The 23247-nt window shown below is 42.6% G+C and overlaps 1 protein-coding gene across 1 annotated transcript; it reads left to right on the forward strand.

Moving 5' to 3' along the window:
• Positions 1-535: 535 nt before the first annotated feature.
• On the forward strand, positions 536-20147 carry LOC102397346 (zinc finger protein 350). Its single transcript, XM_044931444.2, is given in 7 exon segments — positions 536-3027; positions 6703-6856; positions 9049-9221; positions 12986-13112; positions 14546-14632; positions 17529-17793; positions 17795-20147. Coding segments are annotated over 4 exon segments (1449 nt in total). The 5' UTR covers positions 536-3027; positions 6703-6856; positions 9049-9221; positions 12986-13078; the 3' UTR covers positions 18858-20147.
• The last annotated feature ends 3100 nt before the right edge of the window (positions 20148-23247 follow it).

A 23247-nucleotide genomic window follows, 5' to 3' on the forward strand; every position in this document is an offset into this window, starting at 1 on the left:
AGTACCATGAGAATAGAAGATCCCAATTACAAAGTGAGTCCAACTCATAGGAAAAACAATGGAAATTTGCCCTGTTATGGCCAACTCAGAATGCAATAGCAATCCTGGGTTTGGGTCATTTACTCCTCCGGAAACATTTTAAACACCATCACTGCAAATCACTGTTTTGCACAGTGAGGAAACATCAGTGAACAAAATGGGCAAAGGAACAGCTTTCACAGTGGACCATACAATCTAGTGAAGGACAGAGAGAGTGAATGGATTATAAAATGTTGGGAAGTGATAAATTCTATGAGGAGAAATAAAGGAGAAATGACTAATATTAGTAATAGTAATTTATAGTAAGGTAGTAACGAGGGACGGAGAAGGCAATGGCACCCCACTCCAGTACTCTTGCCTGGGAAATCCCATGGACGGAGGAGCCTGGTGGGCTGCAGTCTGTGGCGTCGCTGAGAGTCAGACCAAGCGACTTCACTTTCACTTTTCACTTTCATGCGTTGGAGAAGGAAATGCAATCCACTCCAGTATTCTTGCCTGGAGAATCCCAGGGACGGCGGAGCATGGGCTGCCGTCTATAGGGTCGCACAGAGTCGGACACGACTAAAGCGACTTAGTAGCAGCAGCAGCAGTAATGAGGGAGATTTCCCCTCTCCAAGGAAAAGCTTTTCTGGATGTGTGCTAAGTCCTTTCAGTCGTGGCTGACTCTTTGCAGCCCTGTGGACTGTAGCCTACCAGACTCCTCTGTCCATGGGATTCTCCAGGCAAGAATACTGGAGTGGGTTGCCATTTCCTCCCCCAGGGGATCTTCCTGACCCAGGGATTGAAGGTCTCCTACGTTGGCCGGTGGGTTCTTTACCACTAGCACCACCTGGGAAGCCTGTTAGCATTTAATAGTCCATTATTGAAACCCATTGAAGTTTTTGTTCTGAGAACTGGAGATACAAAAATAGTAGAGTTTCTGTCTGAGGAATTCATAGTACCTTTTGGAGGGCAGTCAAGTCAGCATGATGGTCTAGAAAGATAATGATCTTCAGTCATCCCTTGTATTGACGTGTTGTCTTTTTCTCTATTGGATGCCTTTTGTACTTTCTATTGTTAGTACCACAATGTAGTTGCAATTTTATATTTAATAATTGTATTATTGTTTTTGAGACTGGCCTGGAAGGTGTCCCTGACTGCTATCTGAAGTAACATCTAAGATGACTCATGAGAGAACAGCCATAGTAACTAATATTCTCTCATTGCTTCCTGTGTGCCAAGGACTTCAGTGGAGGGAAAGTATTCACAAATTCTTGGTAGCCTATGAGACCACAAGGTCTTGGAAGTAAGCAGAGTAGTGGAAGAATTAAGTGGGAGGCAGAGTAATGAAGATGATAATGGAGAATCTGTTCAGTGTGTGCCTCTATATAGCCTTAAAAGCATTCTCTTGAGATCTTGCTTTAGTCTGTTATCAGTAAACTAATTCAGGGTTTTGTGGAGGGTATAATAACAAAGATGGTTGCAGTATGGGAAAAGAGGTGGTTGGAGAGGCAGTCACTTCTGAGGCTGGTGTGGTGAGCAAATTCAATAATAATTCATATAAATGGAGTAAGGCAATGAGGGCGAGCACAGGGAGTGATTCTGGGGTTATTTTTGAGGTGGTATTAACAGGAATCAGTGGCCAGTGTGCTGGTGACACATAGGTTATGTTTTGGGTTGATCCTCTGACCGTCACATCAACCTACAGTCCAGGTAACACATCTCCATTCTTGATTTACTGTGTAGTAGTGACTGCTAGATGAGAAACAAAAGAAGGGAAAATTCAGTCTGGAAGGGAGAGGATTTATATTTTAGAGTTGTGCACTTTGAGGAGCTTCCAGACTGGAGCAGGCAGTATGTTGTGATGCTATGTTAATCTTTGAGTTTAGTGAAGATTCCATCTCCAAGTCCATACCCCAAATATAATCAAACTTTTAAGTTTTTCTTAATCCCTTCAAATTTTTGAAATGCTTAGTAATGTTTGCCATAGGATCATATTATGAATGCTGTTCTGGAGGTCAATATCTCATCCTTTCAATAAGTCACTTAAAAAATACAGGTAATTCCATAATTGGCTTATTTATTTATATTATTTTCAATTTGGGGACACCACATGGTATATAGGATTGTAGTTCCTGGTCCAGGGATCAACCCGCAGGGCTGTACTGGAAAACATAGTCATCACCACTGGACCACAAAGGAAGTCCCTATAACTGGCTTTTTAAAGGCTACTGTCGACTGTTCTGTTGAAGAGATCTACGTTTAATTTACCCAACTATTCACCTGCTGATTGTACACTCAGGTTATTCCTAGTTTAAAAAAAGAATTATCAAACAAAAATTCCTAGCATTGGAAATTCTGCATCAATGAGAATGAAAAATTTAAATTGTATAGGTAATTTCTAAATTGCCCTCTAGAAAGGATGAACAGATAATATCCTCTACTACCCCTCTGTGTAAAATAATGGCTAATATTTAAGTGTTTTATTTGGGAACGATGCCTAAGAATGTAATACTTTATATCACCATGTAATTATTCGGAATTGCCCTTTGTTTTCTAAGGAAATATTTACATTCCTTTTAAGCCTCGCCCCTCTCGGTTGGCAATTGGAAACAGCCACATTCCCAGCCCCCGGTATATGTGTTTACAGTGCTGGGCTCTTCAGCATCGGCGGCTCCGTCCCTTCAACAGGTCTCAGACCGACCCCCCCCCCCCCCCCCCCCGCTCCACCTCCTTTCCAGATTTCACCCTGTCTTTGACAGCTGCGTTTATAACGTGTCTTCACTCCTACAAACATCATTGACCTTCCGAAGGCGGCGCCTAAGGCTAGCTCCTCGTGTCTTTCCGCCGTACGGAACTGCACTTCCTGCAAGAAGCACTCCATAGTGCTTCTCCCTGGTGTTGGCGGGCGGGGCCATCTCTCCGTATGCCCCAGAAGGCAAAATAGAATCCAGCCCGCGCCGCTACAGTCTTGGATAGGGTCCGGCCTCTGAAAACTTGTTCAGCATGGTGCGTTTGACCCACAAGGAGAAGGGAAAGGGAAGGAAGTGTCCCAAAGTGATTTCAGTTCCCGCTCTGAGCCCTAGCCTCTGCGGTGACCTTTTGCTCTCGCATCGCTGCGGTGGGCGTGGTCCCGTTACGTCATAGAGCTGGGCGGAAGGCCAGAACTCCAACACCTCAAAAGGCTCCGAGGTCGCGCCGGATCAGAAGCGTCCCTAGCGACAGCCAGGGCGGGGACTTGCGCTCGACAAGATGGTAACGGGAATCATTTTGGAAGAGAATTCAGCCTTTGGTAGCTGCCCAGAGCCTTGAGAATCTCAGTATCAGTTGGGTAGTGTTCGGGACGTCGATCCGGAGTGAGGGTCCTGCGAGGCCAGGCGGTTTTTTTGGGTTCAGTCACTGGGGAGGCTTGGCTTTAGTCATACGCCCTCTGGCAGTCAGTGCTATTAAATCTCTGAAGAGAGAAACGATCGAGGCGCTGACTGAGGGTTTGTGTCTGTGTGTTTTGAAACCCAGCCTTCCTAAAAGCCCTTGCTGACTTTATAATTGACCTCTCCAACTAAAACTTTTCTTTTCCGTGTCCCACCCTGTTCCCCTCAGGATTGAGGACTATCAAAGGAAAGGGGGATTGAAAGTGAACTGGATCCTGAAGGGCCCTCTTGGGTACAAAAGGCCCTCCCTGTCAGCCCCCTTTCTTGTTTGTAGAAAAGGCTTTGATCTCCTGGACTTTCAGGGATATCCAAAGAGCAGACTAATTAGGAAAGTGGGAAGTGAGGGAATGCAGAAACTAAGGAAAAGCAGGCAAGAAACAGTAGTTCACGGAATCTTAGTTCCTCCTTAAGGGATATGCATACGATCTGATGCATACCTTTAAGTTGTTCTGCAGAAACTCAGACACCTGCCGGGGTGGAAGATGTGATTATTTGCTGAGCACAAGCTTGTAGACCCCAGACTGGTTAGAACTAGAAAGTTGATGATGAAGTTTCCTGAAACTGTTACCTCACCACCAACCAGTCAGTAGGAAGTCATGAACCCTGCATCCCTCATTACAAATAATTGCTTTAAAAAACCCTTCCCTGAAAGCCATCAGGGAGTTGAGGTCTTCTAAGCCTGAGCTGTCAGTTCTCCTGGCTGGGCCCTGCAGAAAATGCTGGGCTTTGCTTCACAACAAGGTGGTGTCAGTAAATTGGCTTTGCTGCTCAGCGGGTGAGCCGACCCAAGTTTGACTTGATAACGATTTCTGCTTATGAGGCTCAGTGATTAAGAACTGGAGTGGTAGGTGAATATCAATGAATTTGGTGTTTTGTCTAGGTGGGAAATAGATGGGGAAGCAGTGGCAGACTTTATTTTTTTGGGCTCCAAAATCACTGCAGATGGTGATTGCAGCCATGAAATTAAAGACGCTTACTCCTTGGAAGGAAAGTTATTACTAACTTAGCATATTCAAAAGCAGAGACATTACTTTGCCAACAAAGGTCCGTCTAGTCAAGGCTATGGTTTTTCCTGTGGTCATGTATGGATGTGAGAGTTGGACTATGAAGAAAGCTGAGCACCGAAGAATTGATGCTTTTGAACTGTGGTGTTAGAGAAGACGTTTGAGAGTCCCTTGGACTGCAAGGAGATCCAACCAGTCCATTCTAAAGGAGGTCAGTCCTGGGTGTTCTTTGGAAGGACTGATGCTAAAGCTGAAACTCCAATACTTTGGCCACCTGATGTGAAGAGTTGAGTCATTGGAAAAGACTCTGATGCTGGGAGGGATTGGGGGCAGGAGGAGAAGGGGACGACAGAGGATGAGACAGCTGTATGGCATCACCGACTCAATGGACATGAGTTTGAGTGAACTCCGGGAGTTGGTGATGGACAGGGAGGCCTGGCGTGCTGCAATGCATGGGGTTGCAAAGAGTCGGACACGACTGAGTGACTAACTGAACTGAACTGAACTTGTCACTGTGGGGCTCAGACATGGAACCTGGGGTGGGGGAAGGGTGCCAGTGAAGGGGGATTTATGGTCCAGATTTAACTTGGAGTCAGGTTTTTTGTTTGTTCTGGTTTATTTTGTTGGGGTGACTAGTCTATGTGAAGAGGCAAAAGGCTGGAGCTTTGGAGAGTAGTTAGGCTTGAGGTTCAGATATGGACTTCTGGTCACAGATTTGATGATAGATTCATTCAGTTAATCCAAATCCAGTTCACTCCTTTAAGCTCATACCTTCCTCAAGACAGTAATTGAAAACTTTTGTTATGACACAACAATCTTGTATTATCTTCTCTCAAAAATAGTTAGATATAATCTAGTGATGTGTTATAAAAGATGTGTTTTATTTCTCTTGCCTCCAAGTCTACTCCACAGTTTTCTTGTGTATTCCCTTTCAGGTTTATTCTATACAAGTAAAAACATCTCTTTTACCCTAAATGCTGATCTCCAGTGCAAACCATGGTGTATATATGTGTTTAATATTTTTGTGTTACCTTTGGATGGAAAAGGCACCTTTACTATACCTTTGGAATGACTTGTATAACAGATATGGCTTCCCAGGTGGCTCAGTGGTAAAGAATCCGCCTGGCAGCATAGGAGATGCAACAGATGTGAGTTTGATCCTTGGCAGGGGAAGACCCCTTGGAGGAGGAAATGGCAACCCACTCCAGTATTCTTGCCTGGAAAGTCCTGTCCCAGGGACAGAAGACTCTGGTGGGCTACAGTCCATGGGGTTGCAAGAGTTGGACATGACCGAGCAACTCAGCACACACATATGCACATATAACAGATGTTGGTTTTATCACTTTATTTCTAATTATAAACATTTCCATAGTATAAAATGATTAAATTTTCTTAATGGCTGCAGTAGTGTCATGTCAGGTGAGTGAACCAGTTGCAAGGTTACTAGAGTCACATTAAGTGTACATGGACATTAATTTGGATAGGCTTGACTTACATACTTAGGCTTTTCTGCAGCATGTTAACGATTCTCTGCTTATCCAGGTTCTCTCACCTACCCACAGGATTTGTTGTCATTTACTACTGAATAATTCAGAGTTTTCATTTATATTGCCTTTTTAGTTTGAAGGTTTTTCATTTTTTTTCCTGGATATGCAGGTTTTGGTTTCTGTTTTGATAGATGTATTGAATTTGTCATTAATATTTCTCTCTTGCATCTCCTGCATTGGCAGGCTGATTCTTTACCACTGAGCCACCTGGGAAGCCATATCTCTTATACAAATCATTCCAAAGGTATGGAAGAGGTGCCTTTTCCAAGCAAAGGTAACACAAAAATATTAAACATATACATACACCATGGTTTGCATTTATGGGTTTGTTGTGTTGTGGTCAAGAAATAAGTTTCTTTGATATTAATTTGTGAAACTTATGAAAATGTCTTTCTATGGCCTACTTTGCTCTTTCAGGCTTCATATTTTTCTCTTTGTACATGTGTGTATTTCTGGAAAAGCAGGTGGCCCTTCTAGGGAAACAGGAGTGATGCTATCGCTTTGAATGTGTGCAGTGCCAAGAAATCATCAGACAATCCGACCCGTTCATTATAGGAGGGAGAGAAGGACTCGTGAACAGGGGATTATGAAATTTGAATGTGGCCGAGATGTTGTATTCATGTTCTCCTCCCCATGAGTAGTCCTGAGTTTGATGGTCCTTGGTAGTCCTATAAATAGTTCTCTATGTTTTCTCTTGTCCAGATCTCTGGTCCTGGTGCATAGAGTAAAGTGATTCAAGGTTGGCGACTGAGTGGAATTGCATGTACCCAGAGGTCAAAGACAGAGGATGAGTTGCTTGGATGGCGTCAATGACTTAATGGACATGAGTTTGAGCAAGCTTCGGGAGATAGTGAAGGTAAGGGAAGCCTGGTGTGCTACAGTCCATGGGGTCACAAAGAGTCAGACATGACTTAGTGACTGAACAACAAGAGATCAAAGAACAGTTGTGCTGGGTAGAATGGAGGTGGGTCTGTGGTTTGGGGGGTTTAGAAAAGCTATTGGGAAATTATCTTGGAAGAATTTGTGGCCAGAAGGAGTGGAAACAAAAGCTCATGGTGATCCTGCTGAATCAACGAGCTTATAATGTGAGTCTTGGTCTTTGATTTGCTGCTTTGGAGTAAGTGTTGGGACTTGCTCCTGTTCTAGTTCTCTCTTTGTGGAAGAAGGTTGCTCGGTGTGTGTGCATTGAGTGTTCAAAGAGCTGTTTCAGACATCTAGGATATGCACTGAGCTTGTATGCTACTTTCTAGTGTGATGTTATGGGTAGTAAACTTTTTCAGCCAGCTCTACAGAGAACTAAAGTTTTGGAGGTTGTCTGGTAAAGAAAGTACAAAGTGGTTAGGATGATGAGCTGTGGAGAGAAGCAGCCCAGGTTTGAAATTCAGCACTGCCTCTGAGAAAGTATGCAACTATGGGCAAGATACTTTATCTTTAAGTTCTAAGCCTTGACTTGTTTCATTTAAACATAAACCTAGTGAAGGCAATGGCACCCCACTCCAGTGCTCTTGCCTGGAAAATCCCATGGGTGGAGGAGCCTGGTAGGCTGCAGTCCATGGGGTTGCTAAGAGTTGGACACAACTGAGCGACTTCACTTTCACTTTTCTCTTTCATGCACTGGAGAAGGAAATGGCAACCCACTCCAGTATTCTTGCCTGGAGGATCCCAGGGACGATGGAGTCTGGTGGGCTGCCATCTATGGGGTCGCACAGAGTCGGATACGACTGAAGCGACTTAGCATAGCATAGCATAGCATAGCATAGTGACTTGATACATCTGAATTGGTGGCAAGGATTAAATAAGAAAATACTTATGATTTTTTTAGCATGTTAATATTCATGGTATTTGCACTGCCTTGAGGTCTAGATGTGGTTTTCTAAACAAAAGGAAACTTTCAAGAATTAGGATTTTATGTTAGAGGACACCTATATTAGATTTTGTGTTGGTTCTGTGATTTTGTTGGTCAGTTGCTCAGTCATGTCCAACTCTTTGCAATCCCCTGGACTGCAGCACGCCAGGCTTCCTTGTCCTTCACCATCTCCTGGAGTTTATACAAACTTGTGTCCATTGAGTTGGTGATGCCATCCAACCATCTCATCCTTTGTCAGCCCCTTCTCCTCCTGCCTTCAATCTGTGATAAAGTAACATAAACTTAGTCATGTAAACACAAGTCTATTTATTGTCTTAGAGTTCTATGGGTTAGCAGTTCAACATGGATCTTATGGGGCTAAAACCAAGGTCTCAGCAGGAATGTGTTCTTTCCTGAAGGCTTTGGGGGACAAGCTGTTTCTTTGTCTTTTCAAGCTTTTGGAGTCTGTCCATGCTCCTTGGCTCCTGGTTCCCTTTCTCCCCATCTCCAAAGCCAGCAACAGCATGTTGAGTTCTTATCACATCACATCTCTCTCTGGTCCCTTTGCTTTCTTCCACGCATAAGGGCCCATTTGGTTACATTGGGCCTACCTGAATAATCCAGGAATCTTTGGATTAGTAGGTCATCTTATTAGCAACTGTAATTTCATTAACAAGCTCCATTCCCCTTTGCCATGTGGTGTAACATATTCACAGCTTCCAGAGGTTAGAATGTGGATATCTGTGTGGGGCCATGACTCTGCTTGCCGCAGCACCTTTAGCAACACCAGCAAGGGGTATGGCCCAGTAGTTGTGGTGGTTTAGTCCCTCAGTCCTGTCTGACTCTTTGCGACCCCAGGGACTGTAGCTGGACTGTAGCCCACCAGGCTTTTCTGTCCATGGGATTTCCAGGGGAATGTACAAATTGAAGTGAATTGGCTTTTGGACTGTGCTTGGCATGTATATGCTATTAATACTATGATATCACTATGATATACACTATTGATTAGATAACTGATGAGAACCTACTATATAGCACAGGGAAATCTACTCAGTGCTCTGTGGTGACCTAAATGGAAAAGCGCTCTAAGGAGATGGGGATATATGTATGTGTGTCCCTCATTCATTGCTGTACAAGAGAAATTTACACAGCATTGTAAAGCAATTATACTCCAGGAAAAGTAAAGTGAGTTTGTTTTTAAGTCCTTAGAATCAAGTGAAGTAAGGAGAACGAAGTTCCAGGACCAGGAAAGGATCACTTCTGGGAATACGTTAATTTGAGATGTGAGGTCTGTGATCAGGATTTGAGTGACAATCTGGAAAAACAGAATAATCCAGTCATTTCTGAAGAACAGAAGAAAATGACCATGGACCAGGTGAGTTTGACATGTTTACTCCCTCCTTTCTTTCATGTTGTATTTGTAGAGGCTTATAAAAATTGATTTATTGGAAAATGACACATTTTTAAGAGCCTGAATCTCAAGAAAAATATCAACCATAATGTCTATGTCAAGGTAAATTTGAAATAGGGGGGAATGCACGTCAGAGAATCTGCTCAGAATTTTTAACATCAGAATATTAATTAAAAAACTGTAAGACCCTAGGGGTTATTTGTGTTGTTATTCAGTAACTAAGTTGTGTCTGACTCTTTGCGACCCCGTGGTCTGCTGTGTACCCAGGCCTCCCTGTCCTTCACTGTCTCCCAGAGTTTGCTCAAACTCATGTCCATTGAGTCAGTGATGCTATCCAACTATCTCATCCTCTGTTGTCCCCTTCTCCTCCTGCCCTCAATCTTTCCCAATGAGTCAGCTCTTTGCGTGTGGTGGCCAAAGTATTGGAACTTCAGCATCAGTCCTTCCAGTGAATATTCAAGGTTGCCTTCTTTTAGGATTGACTGGTTTGATCTCCTTGGGAGATCCAAGGGACTCTCAAGAGTCTTCTGCAGCACCACAATTGGAAGGTATCAATTCTTAAGGACTCAGCCTTTTTTATAGTCTAACTCTCATATCTGTATATGACTAGGAAAAACCATTCAGTTCAGTTCAGTTCAGTTGCTCAGTCATGTCCGACTCTTTGCGACCCCATGAATTGCAGCACGCCAGGCCTCCCTCTCCATCACCAACTCCTGGAGTTTACCCAAACTCATGTCCATTGAGTCGGTGATGCCATCCAACCATCTCATCCTCTGTTGTCCCCTTCTCCTGTCTTCAGTCTTTCCCAGCATCAGGGTCTTTTCAAATGAGTTAACTCTTTGCATCAGGTGGCCAAAGTATTGGAGTTTCAGCTTCAACATCAGTCCTTCCAAAGAACACCCAGGACTGACCTCCTTTAGAATGGACTGGTTGGATCTCCTTGCAGTCCAAGGGACTCTCAAGAGTCTTCTCCAACACCACAGTTCAAAAGCATCAATTCTTCAGCGCTCAGCTTTCTTCACAGTCCAACTCTCACATCCATACATGACCACTTGAAAAATCATAGCCTTGACTAGACAGGACCTTTGTTGGCAAAGTAATGTCTCTGCTTTTGAATATGCTGTCTAGGTTGGTCATAACTTTCCTTCCAAGGAGTAGGTGTCTTTTACTTTCATGGCTGCAATCACCATCTGCAGTGATTTTGGAGCCCCCCAAAATAAAGTCTGACACTGTTTCCACTGTTTCCCCATTTATTTTCCATGAAGTGATGGGACTGGATGCCGTGATCTTAGTTTTCTGAATGTTGAGCTTTAAGCCAACTTTTTCACTCTCCTCTTTCACTTTCATCAAGAGGCTTTTTAGTTCCTCTTCACTTTCTGCCATAAGGGTGGTGTCATCTGCATATCTGAGGTTATTGATATTTCTCCCAGCAATCATGATTCCAGCTTGCCGGGGGCCAGCCCCGGCTGATCCAGGGTATTCGAAGGAGAGACGGCATAGGCGACCTATTTATTTAAATATTTATCAAAGATATAAAGAGTAATAGAATGAGGATAGCTCAGTGAGGAAATTCAGTGGAGAAAAGAGGCTGAGTAGCTTGGTTTACGCGGGAGAGCAATAAAACTTCAAGACAAGAAGTTTGCACCACTTACATAGGCCGCAGGCGTCCTTCCGTTCTCCCGAAGGAGAGGAGACACTGAGGCCTTCTCGGTCGGATCTTAGAAGCCCAGGCATAATTAGTAAGCATGGTGGGTTCCGCGCTCCATATGGAGACTCAGCCAGAGTGAGAGAGAGAGCGACATGGGGAGACCAAGTTTCAGTGAACAAGGCCCGCACTTTATTTTTCAAAGTAGTTTTTATACCTTAAGTTATGCATAGAGGATAATGGGGAAGGGGTAGAGTCATGCAGTAAGCCAGGCTCTCTTCCTGCAAACTTATTATATGCAAAAGTTTAGGCGATTTGCATCATCTTCTGGCCCAGAGGCCTGTTAACATTTTAAGACCCTTTCTTCAGAAAACTTATTTTTCTCTAAAGGTGATTATTCTAAAGTCAGGCACCAGCCTCCAAAAAAGCACTGGACAAAGCTGCATTCCTATAGGGCAAAGGTGAGGTGCGCTCAATCAAGAAAAGAATTAACTCAAGGGTCCAAGGTTACAAACATTGAGGCTACTACTTACATTTCTATACACCAATTATATCAATCAATACACTGCCAAGGACACAGTAGGTAAGGGATATGGAGACTTAGCAGCAAACATTGGCCCAACAAGTGAAAAACCCTTCACCAATACAATTTCTAATCAATCTTTTAGCTACTCAAAGGAATCTGTGTTTAGACAGTTTAGAACATCTCCTGCCTCTCACAGTTGGGAGGCTCTGAACAATCACATGTGGCCAGAAAAACCTATTCAGGTAGGCTAGAGGATTTCCAAAGAAGTTTGTAGGTTGAAACACTGTCACATCCAGGAACTTTATTAACTGGAGCTATAAGTTAACTCTTTTTTCAGAGAGAGGTAGTGGGGGACAGCCCCCCCCCACCCATAAAGTCAGAGGTGTAGGTGAGAGCACAAAGCAGAAAGTAGGTAGACTCTGGTTTTGGGGGTAGATGCTCGAGAATTTCCAAGGGGACTCCTGAGGCTCGATCCCGCCTTTGCGTATGCCGAGCCTCCTTCCTCATGACCTTTGCCATGGGCGGAGTTCCTCACGCTGGCTCCCGGCAGTGATAGAATTCCAGTTGAGCTATTCCAGATCCTGAAAGATTATGCGTGAAAGTGCTGCACTCAATATGCAATATGCAGTATGCACTCGATATGCAATATGCTGGCTCCCAGCACCAGCTTGTGCTTCTTCCAGCCCAGCATGTCTCATGATGTACTCTGCATATAAGTTAAATAAGCAGGGTGACCATATATGGCCTTGATGTACTCCTTTTCCTATTTGGAACCAGTCTGTTGTTCCATGTCCAATTCTAACTGTTGCTTCCTGACCTGTATATAGGTTTCTCAAGAGGTAGGTCAGGTGGTCTGGTATTCCCATCTCTTTCAGAATTGTCCACAGTTTATTGTGATCCACACAGTCAAAGGCTTTGGCATAGTCACTAAAGCAGAAAGTTTTTCTGGAACTCTTGCTTTTCCCTTGATCCAGCAGATGTTGGCAATTTGATCTCTGGTTCATCTAATTGGTAGTCAGTCTATAAATTGAAATTCCTATTTTCAGTTTCTGGATTCCTTGCTTTAAATTGATCTTTGTTTCTTCAAGTTAGCCCTCTCATCTTTAAGACTGTTATGCCTTTGCACGCATTAAACATTGTCTATATTTCAGTGTCTTACAGTTCCAGCATCATCAGGTTTTTCATGTTTAATTCTAGTGCTTGTTGTTTCTGTTTAACTTGTGGACTGTGAAGGCTTCTTGAGGGTAAGAACATGAGTGTTCATTTGGATATCACCTGCACATAGTTCAGCGTATGCACATATGCACACAGTTGGCAGATGTGTCAAGGTTAAGGGGTTTTAATGGCCATGTTTCAGAAAGCCTTCTGAATGATTGAGCGAATGGGTGGCTGAATTAGAGTAACAGGATGTCTGTATAAGATTTTCCATTCTTCCACACTGGATAATAAATCACATATATGGATACAGCCTACACAGTAGAAATGATTAGATTTCTATACATCTCTTCCAAACCATCAAGGAATCACCCCAGATTAAAGAAGAATTTGTTACTACAGGGATTGTTATTATTTGAAGTTGTGGCTGTGGAGTTCACCTGGGAGGAGTGGAGTCTACTAGACCCTGCTCAGAAGGACCTGTACTAGGACGTGATGCGGGAGCACTATAGCAACCTGCTGTCTGTGGGTGAGGACTATTCCTCTGTGCCACTCAGTGTGCCAAGTCAGCAGTCTTTCTTTTCTCAGTTGTGGAATGATTTCAGATATCTGAAGTATGAATGGTGTAAGAGAGATTGTCAGACTTCTTCTACAAAGGACCAGATAGCAAATACTGCAGGCTGTGAGGGCTGCCTACTGTTTCTGTAACATATTCTTTTTTTTAAAAAACACATTTATTTATTGTTTTTTTTTTTTTTCAGCACACACACACTATATATATATATATATATTTTTTTTTTGTTTGTTTGTTTTGTTTATGGCTGTGCTTGCTCTTCTTTGCTGTGTGGGCTTTTCTCTAGGAAGTGGGGACTACTCTCTAGTTGCAGTGCGCAGACTTCTCATTGCAGTGGCTTCTCTTGTGTGGAGGTTTCTAGGGCATGGAGGCTTCAGTAGTTGCAGTTCCTAGGTTCAAGAACACAGGCTCCGTAGTTGTGGCACATGGGCTTAGTTGCTCCTCAGCATGTGGAATCTTCCCGGACCAGCGATCAAACCGGTGTCTTCTACATTGGCAAGTGGATTCTTTACCACTGAGCCACCAGGGAAGCCCAGGATATATATATATATGTATTTCTCTCTCTCTCTCTCTCTCTCTCTCTCTATATATATATATATATATATATATATATATAAAATCGATTATGTAGGTATTCCGCTAAATTTATTGTATGTATTATAAGTAAGGAAGAGTTAATCACTCAGTCATATCCGACCCTGTGACTCCATGGACTAGCCCACGAGGCTTCTCTGTGCATGGAATTCTCCAGGCAAGAATACTGGAGTGGGTTGCCATTTCCTTCTCCAGGGGATCTACCCAACCCAGGGATCAAACCCAGGTCACCTACATTGCAGACAGATTCTTTACTGTCTGAGCTACCAGGGAAGTCCATACGTACTATAAAAGATACATAAAAATAGAAATGTCAAAAGGATGAGACATTTGTGAGATGAATATTTTTAAGTAATTTTAATTTTTAAAATGTAATAGTACAAAACATGTTTGCTATCATATTTTTGAAGTTTTCCTTTACTTCTTGAAAACTGTTTTGTAAGAGCACTTTATTCTGAATGAATAACACTCTTAAAGTGTGAAAGTGTAATGTCTTAGTTACAGTCACTGACCAGAGTTTGTTGACCCATACATATGACTTGAATTTTTATAAATGATAGATTCTTAGTCTCCCCTTAGGCCTCAGACAGATTTATTTCATCTAGGATCTTGATTTGTTTTGCTTAGATTTTTTTTTTCCTTTCTATGGATTCTCAAGTTTTTGCTACTCCAAGGGGAAAGCTACTTCCAAGGTGTAGCTGCATAATCTGTTAATATAAATGGGATCATTGAACAGTGTTTAGATTTCATGCCCAAAGATTTTGCTAAATAGTATGTTATTTTTTTGTGAATAGGGTATCAAAGTCCCAAACCAATTGAAATCTTCAAGTTGAAGCAAGGAGACAAACCATGGATAGAAAGGGGAAATATCCATGATCCAGGTAAGTGAATGAGAAGCATCCAGGTAGAAAAGAAGTAAATTCCTAGATCCGTGAAGGCCTCACACCTTTAAAATCGTGTTATGGTGATTCATCTTCTAGTTTCTAAACTTTGACAGTATCTCAACAGAGCCTCTGAGGATTCCTCTCCTATGTTAATATTCATTACTTAATCATTTAGAGGAAAATACTCATGTTTTCACCTCTGGATTTCATACTGATTTATTTCATCTAGAGTCTTGATTTGCTTTGCTTAGATTTTTAAAATTTCTATGGATTCTCAAGTTTTTCCCTTCTTCATTGACTGCCGTAGTACCACTGCTTGTTCCTTCCTCTTACCTTGCTTTGAAAATTCAGGCTTCCATGCCTCTCTGCAAAGAGAGAACTTCAAATTCACCGTCATCTCCTGACTAGTGAACCTCAGGTAATATTGATTTCCCTTCCTAACATTCAGCCGCACCCTGAATGCTGTGTTCTCATGGCAACTTGGTCTTTTAGTGTACATCTGTCTGTTTATTCATTCTGGATGGGCAAATATGAGATAAAGCAAATGCAGCAACATGTTAACTGTTGAATCAAAGAGGTGGGTATATAGCTGTTCACTGTGTAATTCATTCAATTTGTATGTTTGAAAAATTTTTTAATAAAATTGTGAGGAGAGCTATAAGTATTGTAATTTTCAGAAAGAATTATGCCTCCCACAGAGACTGAAATGAATTCAGTCAAGTAAAAAAAAAAAAATTCACAATCTTAGGTCTCACCTGAAATCAAACCATAACCCTCATGCATACTTTGCTGATTTCTTCATATATTTGCTGGATATTTATTTATTTTTCTCTCTCTCTTTTTTGTCTGTGCTGCACGGCACACAGGATCTTAGTTTCCAAATCAGGGATCAAACTTGTGTCCCCTACAGTGGAAGCTCAGAGTCTTAACCACTGGACCATCAGGGAAGTCCTCACAAAACCTTCAGTTGTTAAAAAAAAACAAACGCACTATCTGCAAAGTACAATAAAGCAAAACACAATAAAATGAGCTGTGTTTGTATAGAAATATTACCCAAAGAGGGAATTCATCGGCAGTCGTGTGGTTAGGACTCCATGCTTCCACTGCAGTGGGCATGGACCAGACTAGATCCCTGGTCAGGGAACTAAGATCCCTTGCAAGTTGTGTGGTGCAGCCAAAGAAACCAAATTGAATTGAAGGTTTGTGGCAGCTCTGTGTCAAGAAAATCTGTTGGCATCATTTTTTCCAACAGCATTTGCTCACTTTGTGTCTTTCTCATATTTTGGTAATTCTCTCAATATTTCAGACTTTTTCATTATTATTATGTTTGTTATGCTGATTTGTAATCCATGATCTTTGATGTTACTTCTACAACTCACAGAAGGCTCAGATGATGGTTAGCAATTTTTAATGAGAAAGTATTTTTAAATAAGATATGTACTCTGTTTTAGACATAATGCTATTGCACACTTAACAGACTACAGTATTGTGTAAACATAACTTTTATATGCACTGGGAAACAAATTCATGTCACTAGCTTTATTGCAATACTTGCTTTATTGTGGAGGTCTGGAACTGAACCTGGAGTATCTCTGAGTTATGCCCATACAGATAACCCCATATTTGTCCTCTAACCAAAATCTTCTCCAAATTCCTCTTTCCAGTTGAGTTCTTTATGTCTGTACTAAGATACCCACCTCAGAATGTTTGTGTCAAAATACACACGGATTTTCCTACATTAAAAATCTGTCTCCCTGGTGTTCCTCACCAACTTAAGCTGGAAATTCTAGTCATTTAGGCCAAATACCTGAGGAAAATCCTTAATTCCTCCTTTTTACTTTCATTGAATTCAACACTGTATGTTGTGTTTTCCTTCTCCTAGATGTGCCTTGAGTTCTTCGACTTGTCCACATGGACGCTGTTGTTGCTCCAGACCAAGCCACTGTTGTCTCTTGCCTGATTACTTCATTAACTTTCTCTCCCACACTTCTTCCTCTCCCATCACTATCCATGCAGCAGTTGGCAGTCTTTTGGAAATATAAATCAGAACCCCCCACCTTCTCAGAGCTTCTCGTGGCTTGTCACTAGTCTTAGCATTAAATTCAGATTCTTCTACCAGATCTACATAGTATGACTTCTGTCTACCTTTTGAACTTGAAGTTTCCCTTTTCCCTATGTAACTGTTCCATTCAGGGCCCACTGGCACCTTTCTGTTTCTTGACCTGGCCTAAACCTTTGTTTTGTCAAGGCTTTTGCACTGCTGTCATACTTGAATGAAACATGAAGTTACTTACATGAAGCTGCTCAATTTTTATTCCTAGTTTCTTGGCTCACCTTTTATTTCCTCACAGGTAATTACCTGTTTCCCATTGTTCTTTTTCATGTGCTGGGAACCACTTTTCAGTGTCAAGTTGTCTTATTTCTTTGCTTCCATTTTGTCCTCTTTTGCCCAGGGGAATGCAGAAAATGTGTTTCTCTTTGGTGTGTATTCAGATGCTATGACAGCACATGATACATATTAGACATTCAATAAATATTGTGGGAGAGAATGGATACATCCTCCCTCATGTTAGATCAGATGTCTTTCTAACTTATTTTATTTTGTGTTAATGACACACATTTCTATTTTGTCCTCTTTTGCCAGTTTTGCAAGGATCTCTTTGGAGAGCGCCAAAAACTTTACTAATTGAGAATTGTCTGCCACTGATTCTGTATCTTTTTTTTTTTAAGATGTTATGGCCTTATTGTGTTTCCCCCCATTTTCAAGAAGTAAATTTACACTTAATGATTTTTTTCATATGACATAACTGTCATGGAGAGCTAACCCAAACCATTTCATTTTAGAAGCAGTTTTATTGCATAACCTAATTATGAAAATTTATTTTCTTTCTAGAAGTTGGTGATCCTATGCAGCAATCCTTGGAAATCCAATACAAGCATAAACATATGGAAAGAGGCCATGAACTCAGTTCTTTGGGAAATATTTTTTGTCTACATGGAAATCTTGTTACTTTAAGGCAAAGCCATGATAAGTTTGACATACTGAACTCTAATTTAGATTTAGTTAACCAGAATAAAAGCTCCATAGCAAAGAATCCTGACAAGTTTAATAAATAAGAGAAATTATTTCTTCATAGTAAGCATGAAAAACATCACACTAATTAAATGCAATAAACATGGAAACATTCTCTGCACCAATTCAAAACTCAGTATACATCAGATTGAAAAAGGAAAGAAACATGAATGTGTGGAAGGTGGTAAAACCTTCATCAAAAAGTCTCAACTCACTGTACACCAGAGAACACATACAGGAGAGAAGCCATATAAATGCCTTAAATGTGGTAAAGCCTTCTGCAGGAAGGCAGAGCTTAATATACACATGCAAGTTGAACGAGGAGTAAAACCCCACGTGTGCAGTGAGTGTGGGAAAACCTTCTCCAGGAAGTCTCAGCTCCTTGTACATCAGAAAACTCACATGGGAGAGAAACCGTATATGTGCAGTAAATATGGGAAAGGCTTCATCCAGAAGGGTAACTTCCTTATACATCAGCGAATTCATACTGGAGAGAAGCCCTATAGATGCAAAGAGTGTGGTAAAGCCTTCAGTCACAAGCCATGTCTCATTGCACATCAAATATTTCACACTGGAAATCCTCCCTATGAATGCAGTGAGTGTGGAAAAGCCTATTTTCAGAAGTCAAATCTTGTTAGACATCAAAGAGGTCATACAGAAGAGAAGTGCCACAAATGCAATGTGTGTGGGAAAAGCTACTCCACAAAGTCCATACTTAGCAGACACCAGAGAGTCCATACGGGAGAGAAACCCCATGGGTGCAGCAGCTGTGGGAAAGCCTTCTGCCACAAGTCCTCCCTCACTAAACATAAGAGAACGCATACAAAAGAGAAACGTGTCGATTCAGTCAAGGTGGAAAAGGATTCTTTAGAGAGCCATGACTCATGTACCACAGAACCTAAACAGGAGAAAACCTCTGTTGAGACAGTGACAATGCAGGGGCCTGCTATGGCAGGGCAGGCATCATTAAACATCCACGGGTTCCTTGCCCAAGGGAATGTGGTTCTTGTGGGAGAGCCTGTGGCCAGATGTGTCCCTTCAGGAGATGGCAGAGAGTTTTCACAGGAGAGGAACCTCATGAATGTAGTTAATGTGGTACTGCCTTCAGTTACCAATTATGTCTTCTTTTATGTCACAGGAAACATGTAAGGAGGAGTGCATTCAATATGGACAAGCCTTTGGAGCAAAGTTTAGCTTTTTATGCAGTTGAAAACTCTCACTGAGAGAATGCTAATGAATGTAGCGATAGTGGAAAGGTCAGTCAGTCAGTCAGTGTTAGTCGCTCAGTTGTGGCTGACTCTTTGTGACCCCAGGGACTGCAGCCCGCCAGGCTCCTCTGTCCATGGGATTCTCCAGGCAAGAATACTGGAGTGGGTTGCTAATCCCTTCTCCACGGGATTTTCCCAACCCAGGGATCAAGCCTGGGTCTCTCCCATTGCAGGCAGATTCTTTACCATCTGAGCCACTAGGGGAGCCCAGTACAAAGATCTGTCTCATTAAATATCAGCAGCTCTTAGTAGGTTGAACTGTAGCAAGCTTCACTTTAAAAGCATCTTAAATTCACATCAGAAAGAAATTTTGGGAAGGCAAATATGTCCAGTCCATAAGACCACCCTCATGTTTGATTATTCTCTGAAATCACTGACTCAAAAACTAAAAAGCCCCCCAAAACCTCAAAAACTCAAACAAAGAAAGAAAAACTCAAAAGCTGCTGTACTTATGATTACAGGTTATGACAGTGAAAAGTTACAGATTAGCAAGTTTAAAAGGTGCTTAATACAGACTTTAGGAGAAACCAGGTACATCCATTGTCCTCCCAGTGGAGTTGTATGGACTGCATGTAATTCTGCCAGCAATGATGTGACAACTCATGTGCATATTGCCAACCAGAGAAACTCACCTGAGCCTTAGTGCCGGGGGACTTGAGGGGTCAGTAAGGGTGCTCCTTATGCCAGCATGGGGAAACCACATGACTGACTTTAGCTTTTCAAGTTGTAGCCTTCTTGAAGTCAAACCAATACAGCATAGCCCAGAGACCCCCAGGCAAACAAAAGCAAGTGTTCAGCAAAAATCATATTGCTGGCATAAACTGTATGACATGGTTAAAACCCCAGGTATGCAAAGATGCTCTTGGCAGGCAGGCAGTTCCAAGGGCTTAGAGGTTCCCTCTCAGGTGCTGGTCAAAAGCCAGTCCTTTGTTTGGAATGTGCAGGATCTGAACATCCCCAACCTGCCAAGTCACCTAATTTGCACACTAGTGAAAACAATAAGGTTTAATAAGATTGTTCCTCATCATGTGTCAGAAATAAATGTCTGTGGATACACGAAATGTGTAGAACCTTTAGCAGAATGACAGCCAATCTCATAAAGGAGATAAGCTTGTGATTGCAGTGGAAATTTGGAAACTTGTTGACATAAAACTACCCTCATTTTCCATCAGATTAACACCCTTAATGTGTATGTGTGTGTGTGTTTTCATTGTTTGGCTGCACCCCCATGGCTTGTGGAACTTCCCTGACTAGGGATCAAACCCATGCCCCCTGCAGTGGAAGCATGGAGTCTTAACCTCTGGACTGCCAAGGAAGTCCTTAATGTGTAGTTTGAGAGAGAAGGACTTGAACTCTTTTGCATTGCTAGGGCATGACTCCCTAACTCACCTGATGATGGTTCATAGGCAGTGTCACATTGTACCTATTATATCTAAATGTTTGGTCACCTTTGTTAGATTCTTTTAGAAGCAAGTTGCTAGGCCAGCCCACACACAGTGGGAGAGTTGCACATCTTTGAGGGCCTTCTTAGACTCAACCTGCCCAAATAATCATCAGGGAAAAAGATATTCTTTGTGGAAAGTTGACATGGTTTTCTGTTCAAACAGTGCTTGAACAGAACCTGGTGTTCTCTGTGTCTCCCCAACCCGCCACCCCCCCACCTCCCAACCCCACCTTGACCCAGCCTGGCCATTCAGAGCCAGCCTTCTGCCACCGCCTCACGGCACCCTTGGACCACTCCCAAGGTGTCTGCTGCTGCTCCAGTGTGGTGAGCCGCTACCTCTCAGCTCCCTGACGTGACCACCACGTACCCCTCGCAGGGGCCCAGCACTCCCGCCAGGGCTTGGAGGCTGCCAGATCCACCTGGAGCCTCTGAAGTTTACCTGTCCACCTCTCACTACTCTGATGGCAATGATGTGGCTTTGGAGAACTTGGTTAAATGTCTTCCTAGCCAGTCTCGCGAGAGGAGGGAACATGCTGAGAAGTTAATGAAGCTGCAAGAACCTCTGAGGTGGCTGCATCTTGCTCTGGTGTATCCAGAAACTGGAACAGGATGACTCAGAGTGGGCTCAGTGCAATGGAATGTGTGTTCCACTCAGAAAAGGGATGAATCAGTCACTACTGGAACTGCACACAAGTTATGATACCTACTGACAAAAATGAGCCCTGCTCTTGTGACAACCTGGGTGAGCAGGTGAAACACACCAGAATTGAGTGACCACATAACCAACTTGTCTGTGGTAAGGGTTCCTGAATCGGGTGTGGCAGAGTGTTTCTGACAGGCACACCCAGTGATGATGAGAGCTAAGCATTAGGCTGGCTTCTCAGTGGCCATGGGGGTGACTTCCACGGTCACCATGGTAGTGCATCCCTTTTGGGTTTTCCTTTACCCTTTCTGTAAGTTGTATAATACTAAAGCACTAATGGAGAAGGCAGTGGCACCCCACTCCAGTACTCTTGCCTGGAAAATCCCATGGACGGAGGAGCCTGGAAAATCCCATGGACGGAGGAGCCTGGTAGGCTGCAGTCCATGGGGTCGCCAGAGTCGGACACGACTGAGCGACTTCACTTTCACTTTTCACTTTCATGCATTGGAGAAGGAAATGGCAACCCACTCCAGTGTTCTTGCCTGGAGAATCCTAAGGATGGGGGAGCCTGGTGGGCTGCCGTCTATGGGGTTGCACAGAGTCAGACACGACTGAAGTGACTTAGAAGCAGTAGCAGCAAAGCATTAAAGCATCCACTTAACGTTTTTTTTTTTTTTTTCATTTGCCTGTTCCTTCAAATTTGGTACCTAGAAAAAAAAATAGACACATTAAAGACCCCAGTATATACTCAGATTCCAGTACCATTGAGAACACCCAGTCTCATGGGAGGAGGGCCCTGGCTGATAAGAAAATCTCACAAATGTCACCTTGTTTGTTACATAGGAGGGATTTAGCTAGAGGTCACTGCTTACCAGTTATTCACTTGAAACTTTGTGCTGTCAGGACCCTGGAGGATGAACAACTACTACCCACTCTTCCCCCCTCCAGTTTCTTCCCCCACTGCTTTCCTCTCACTTCCCCTTCTCCACCTTGGAACTCTTCTTCCACTCTCTGAGGAGAGTGGCTGCTGCTAGAATGCCTGAGGACATGGGATGAAGATGATTCTGAGACTGGACAAAAACTGAAAACACCAACTGTTTTCTCTGCAGCAGGGAGACAAACAGGAAAAAGCAAGGCCCATCTCCATCTTCATTCTGCCTACCTGTTCTTTTTAGTGTCCCCACATTGGCAGAACTTATTATGAAGCTGGCAAGAGAATCTGGTTTGCACTATCACAATGCATATAGTGGAAGAGTAGGTTGAGAGGTGAGAGACAGTAGCTAAATAATCAGGCCAGCAACCTACTTAATTTGAGATTAACTGTGGCACATGCCCCCGGCCCCACAGTTTACAGATGTTACAGTTCACTTACAGACAAGTGCAGATTGAAAATATATTTATGAATGATACGTATTTAAACAGTCCTTGAATATTTGCTCTATATAAGACAATCTATTAGTAAAGTTACTAGTCATGATTTGTGTGTTGTGTGTATATGTGGTGGGATTTGTTAGTAACTGATAAGATTTATGACACAAAACACTAGTATGGTTTATGCCCCTATAATCTGTTCTATATATTTTGTTTGTTTTTTGTATGTTCTTATTTTAGGACAGGTACACAGTCTGAAATCATGTAAAGTGAGGAAAGGGAAGATCCTTTAAGGTGCTGGATTTACTGATCATTGATATGGAAAAAGATGAAATTAGGTCCCTGCCTCACATTGGGCTTCCCTTGTAGCTCAGTCTGTAAAGAATCTGCCTGCAGTACAGGACACCCAGGTTCGATCCCTGGGTTGGGAAGATCCCCTGGAGAAGGAAATGGCAACCTACTCCAGTATCCTTGCCTGGAAAATCTCCTGGACACAGGAGCCTGGTGGTCTGCAGTCCCAAAGTGTCACAAAGTGTCGGGCACAACTGAGCAACTAACACTTACTTACTCACATTGTACATCAAGATCCATTCTTGTTAGACCAAAGACCTAAATTTGAAGGGTAATATTTAAAGAACACAATCTGGGGGAGAGAATTGCACTCTGATCATTTCAAAAGCGCTCTTTCCAGTGGCTTCCAGCCGTGACATACGCCCAATAATTGACTGTTGGGATTGCCCAGTACCTGACGACAAGGACCTTCCCATCACTGGCCTCTACAGAATTCTTTTTAAAATATTTTTTAAAGTTTTT

This window comes from Bubalus bubalis, chromosome 18 (genome assembly GCF_019923935.1).
Source record: "Bubalus bubalis isolate 160015118507 breed Murrah chromosome 18, NDDB_SH_1, whole genome shotgun sequence".
NCBI lineage: Eukaryota > Metazoa > Chordata > Mammalia > Artiodactyla > Bovidae > Bubalus > Bubalus bubalis.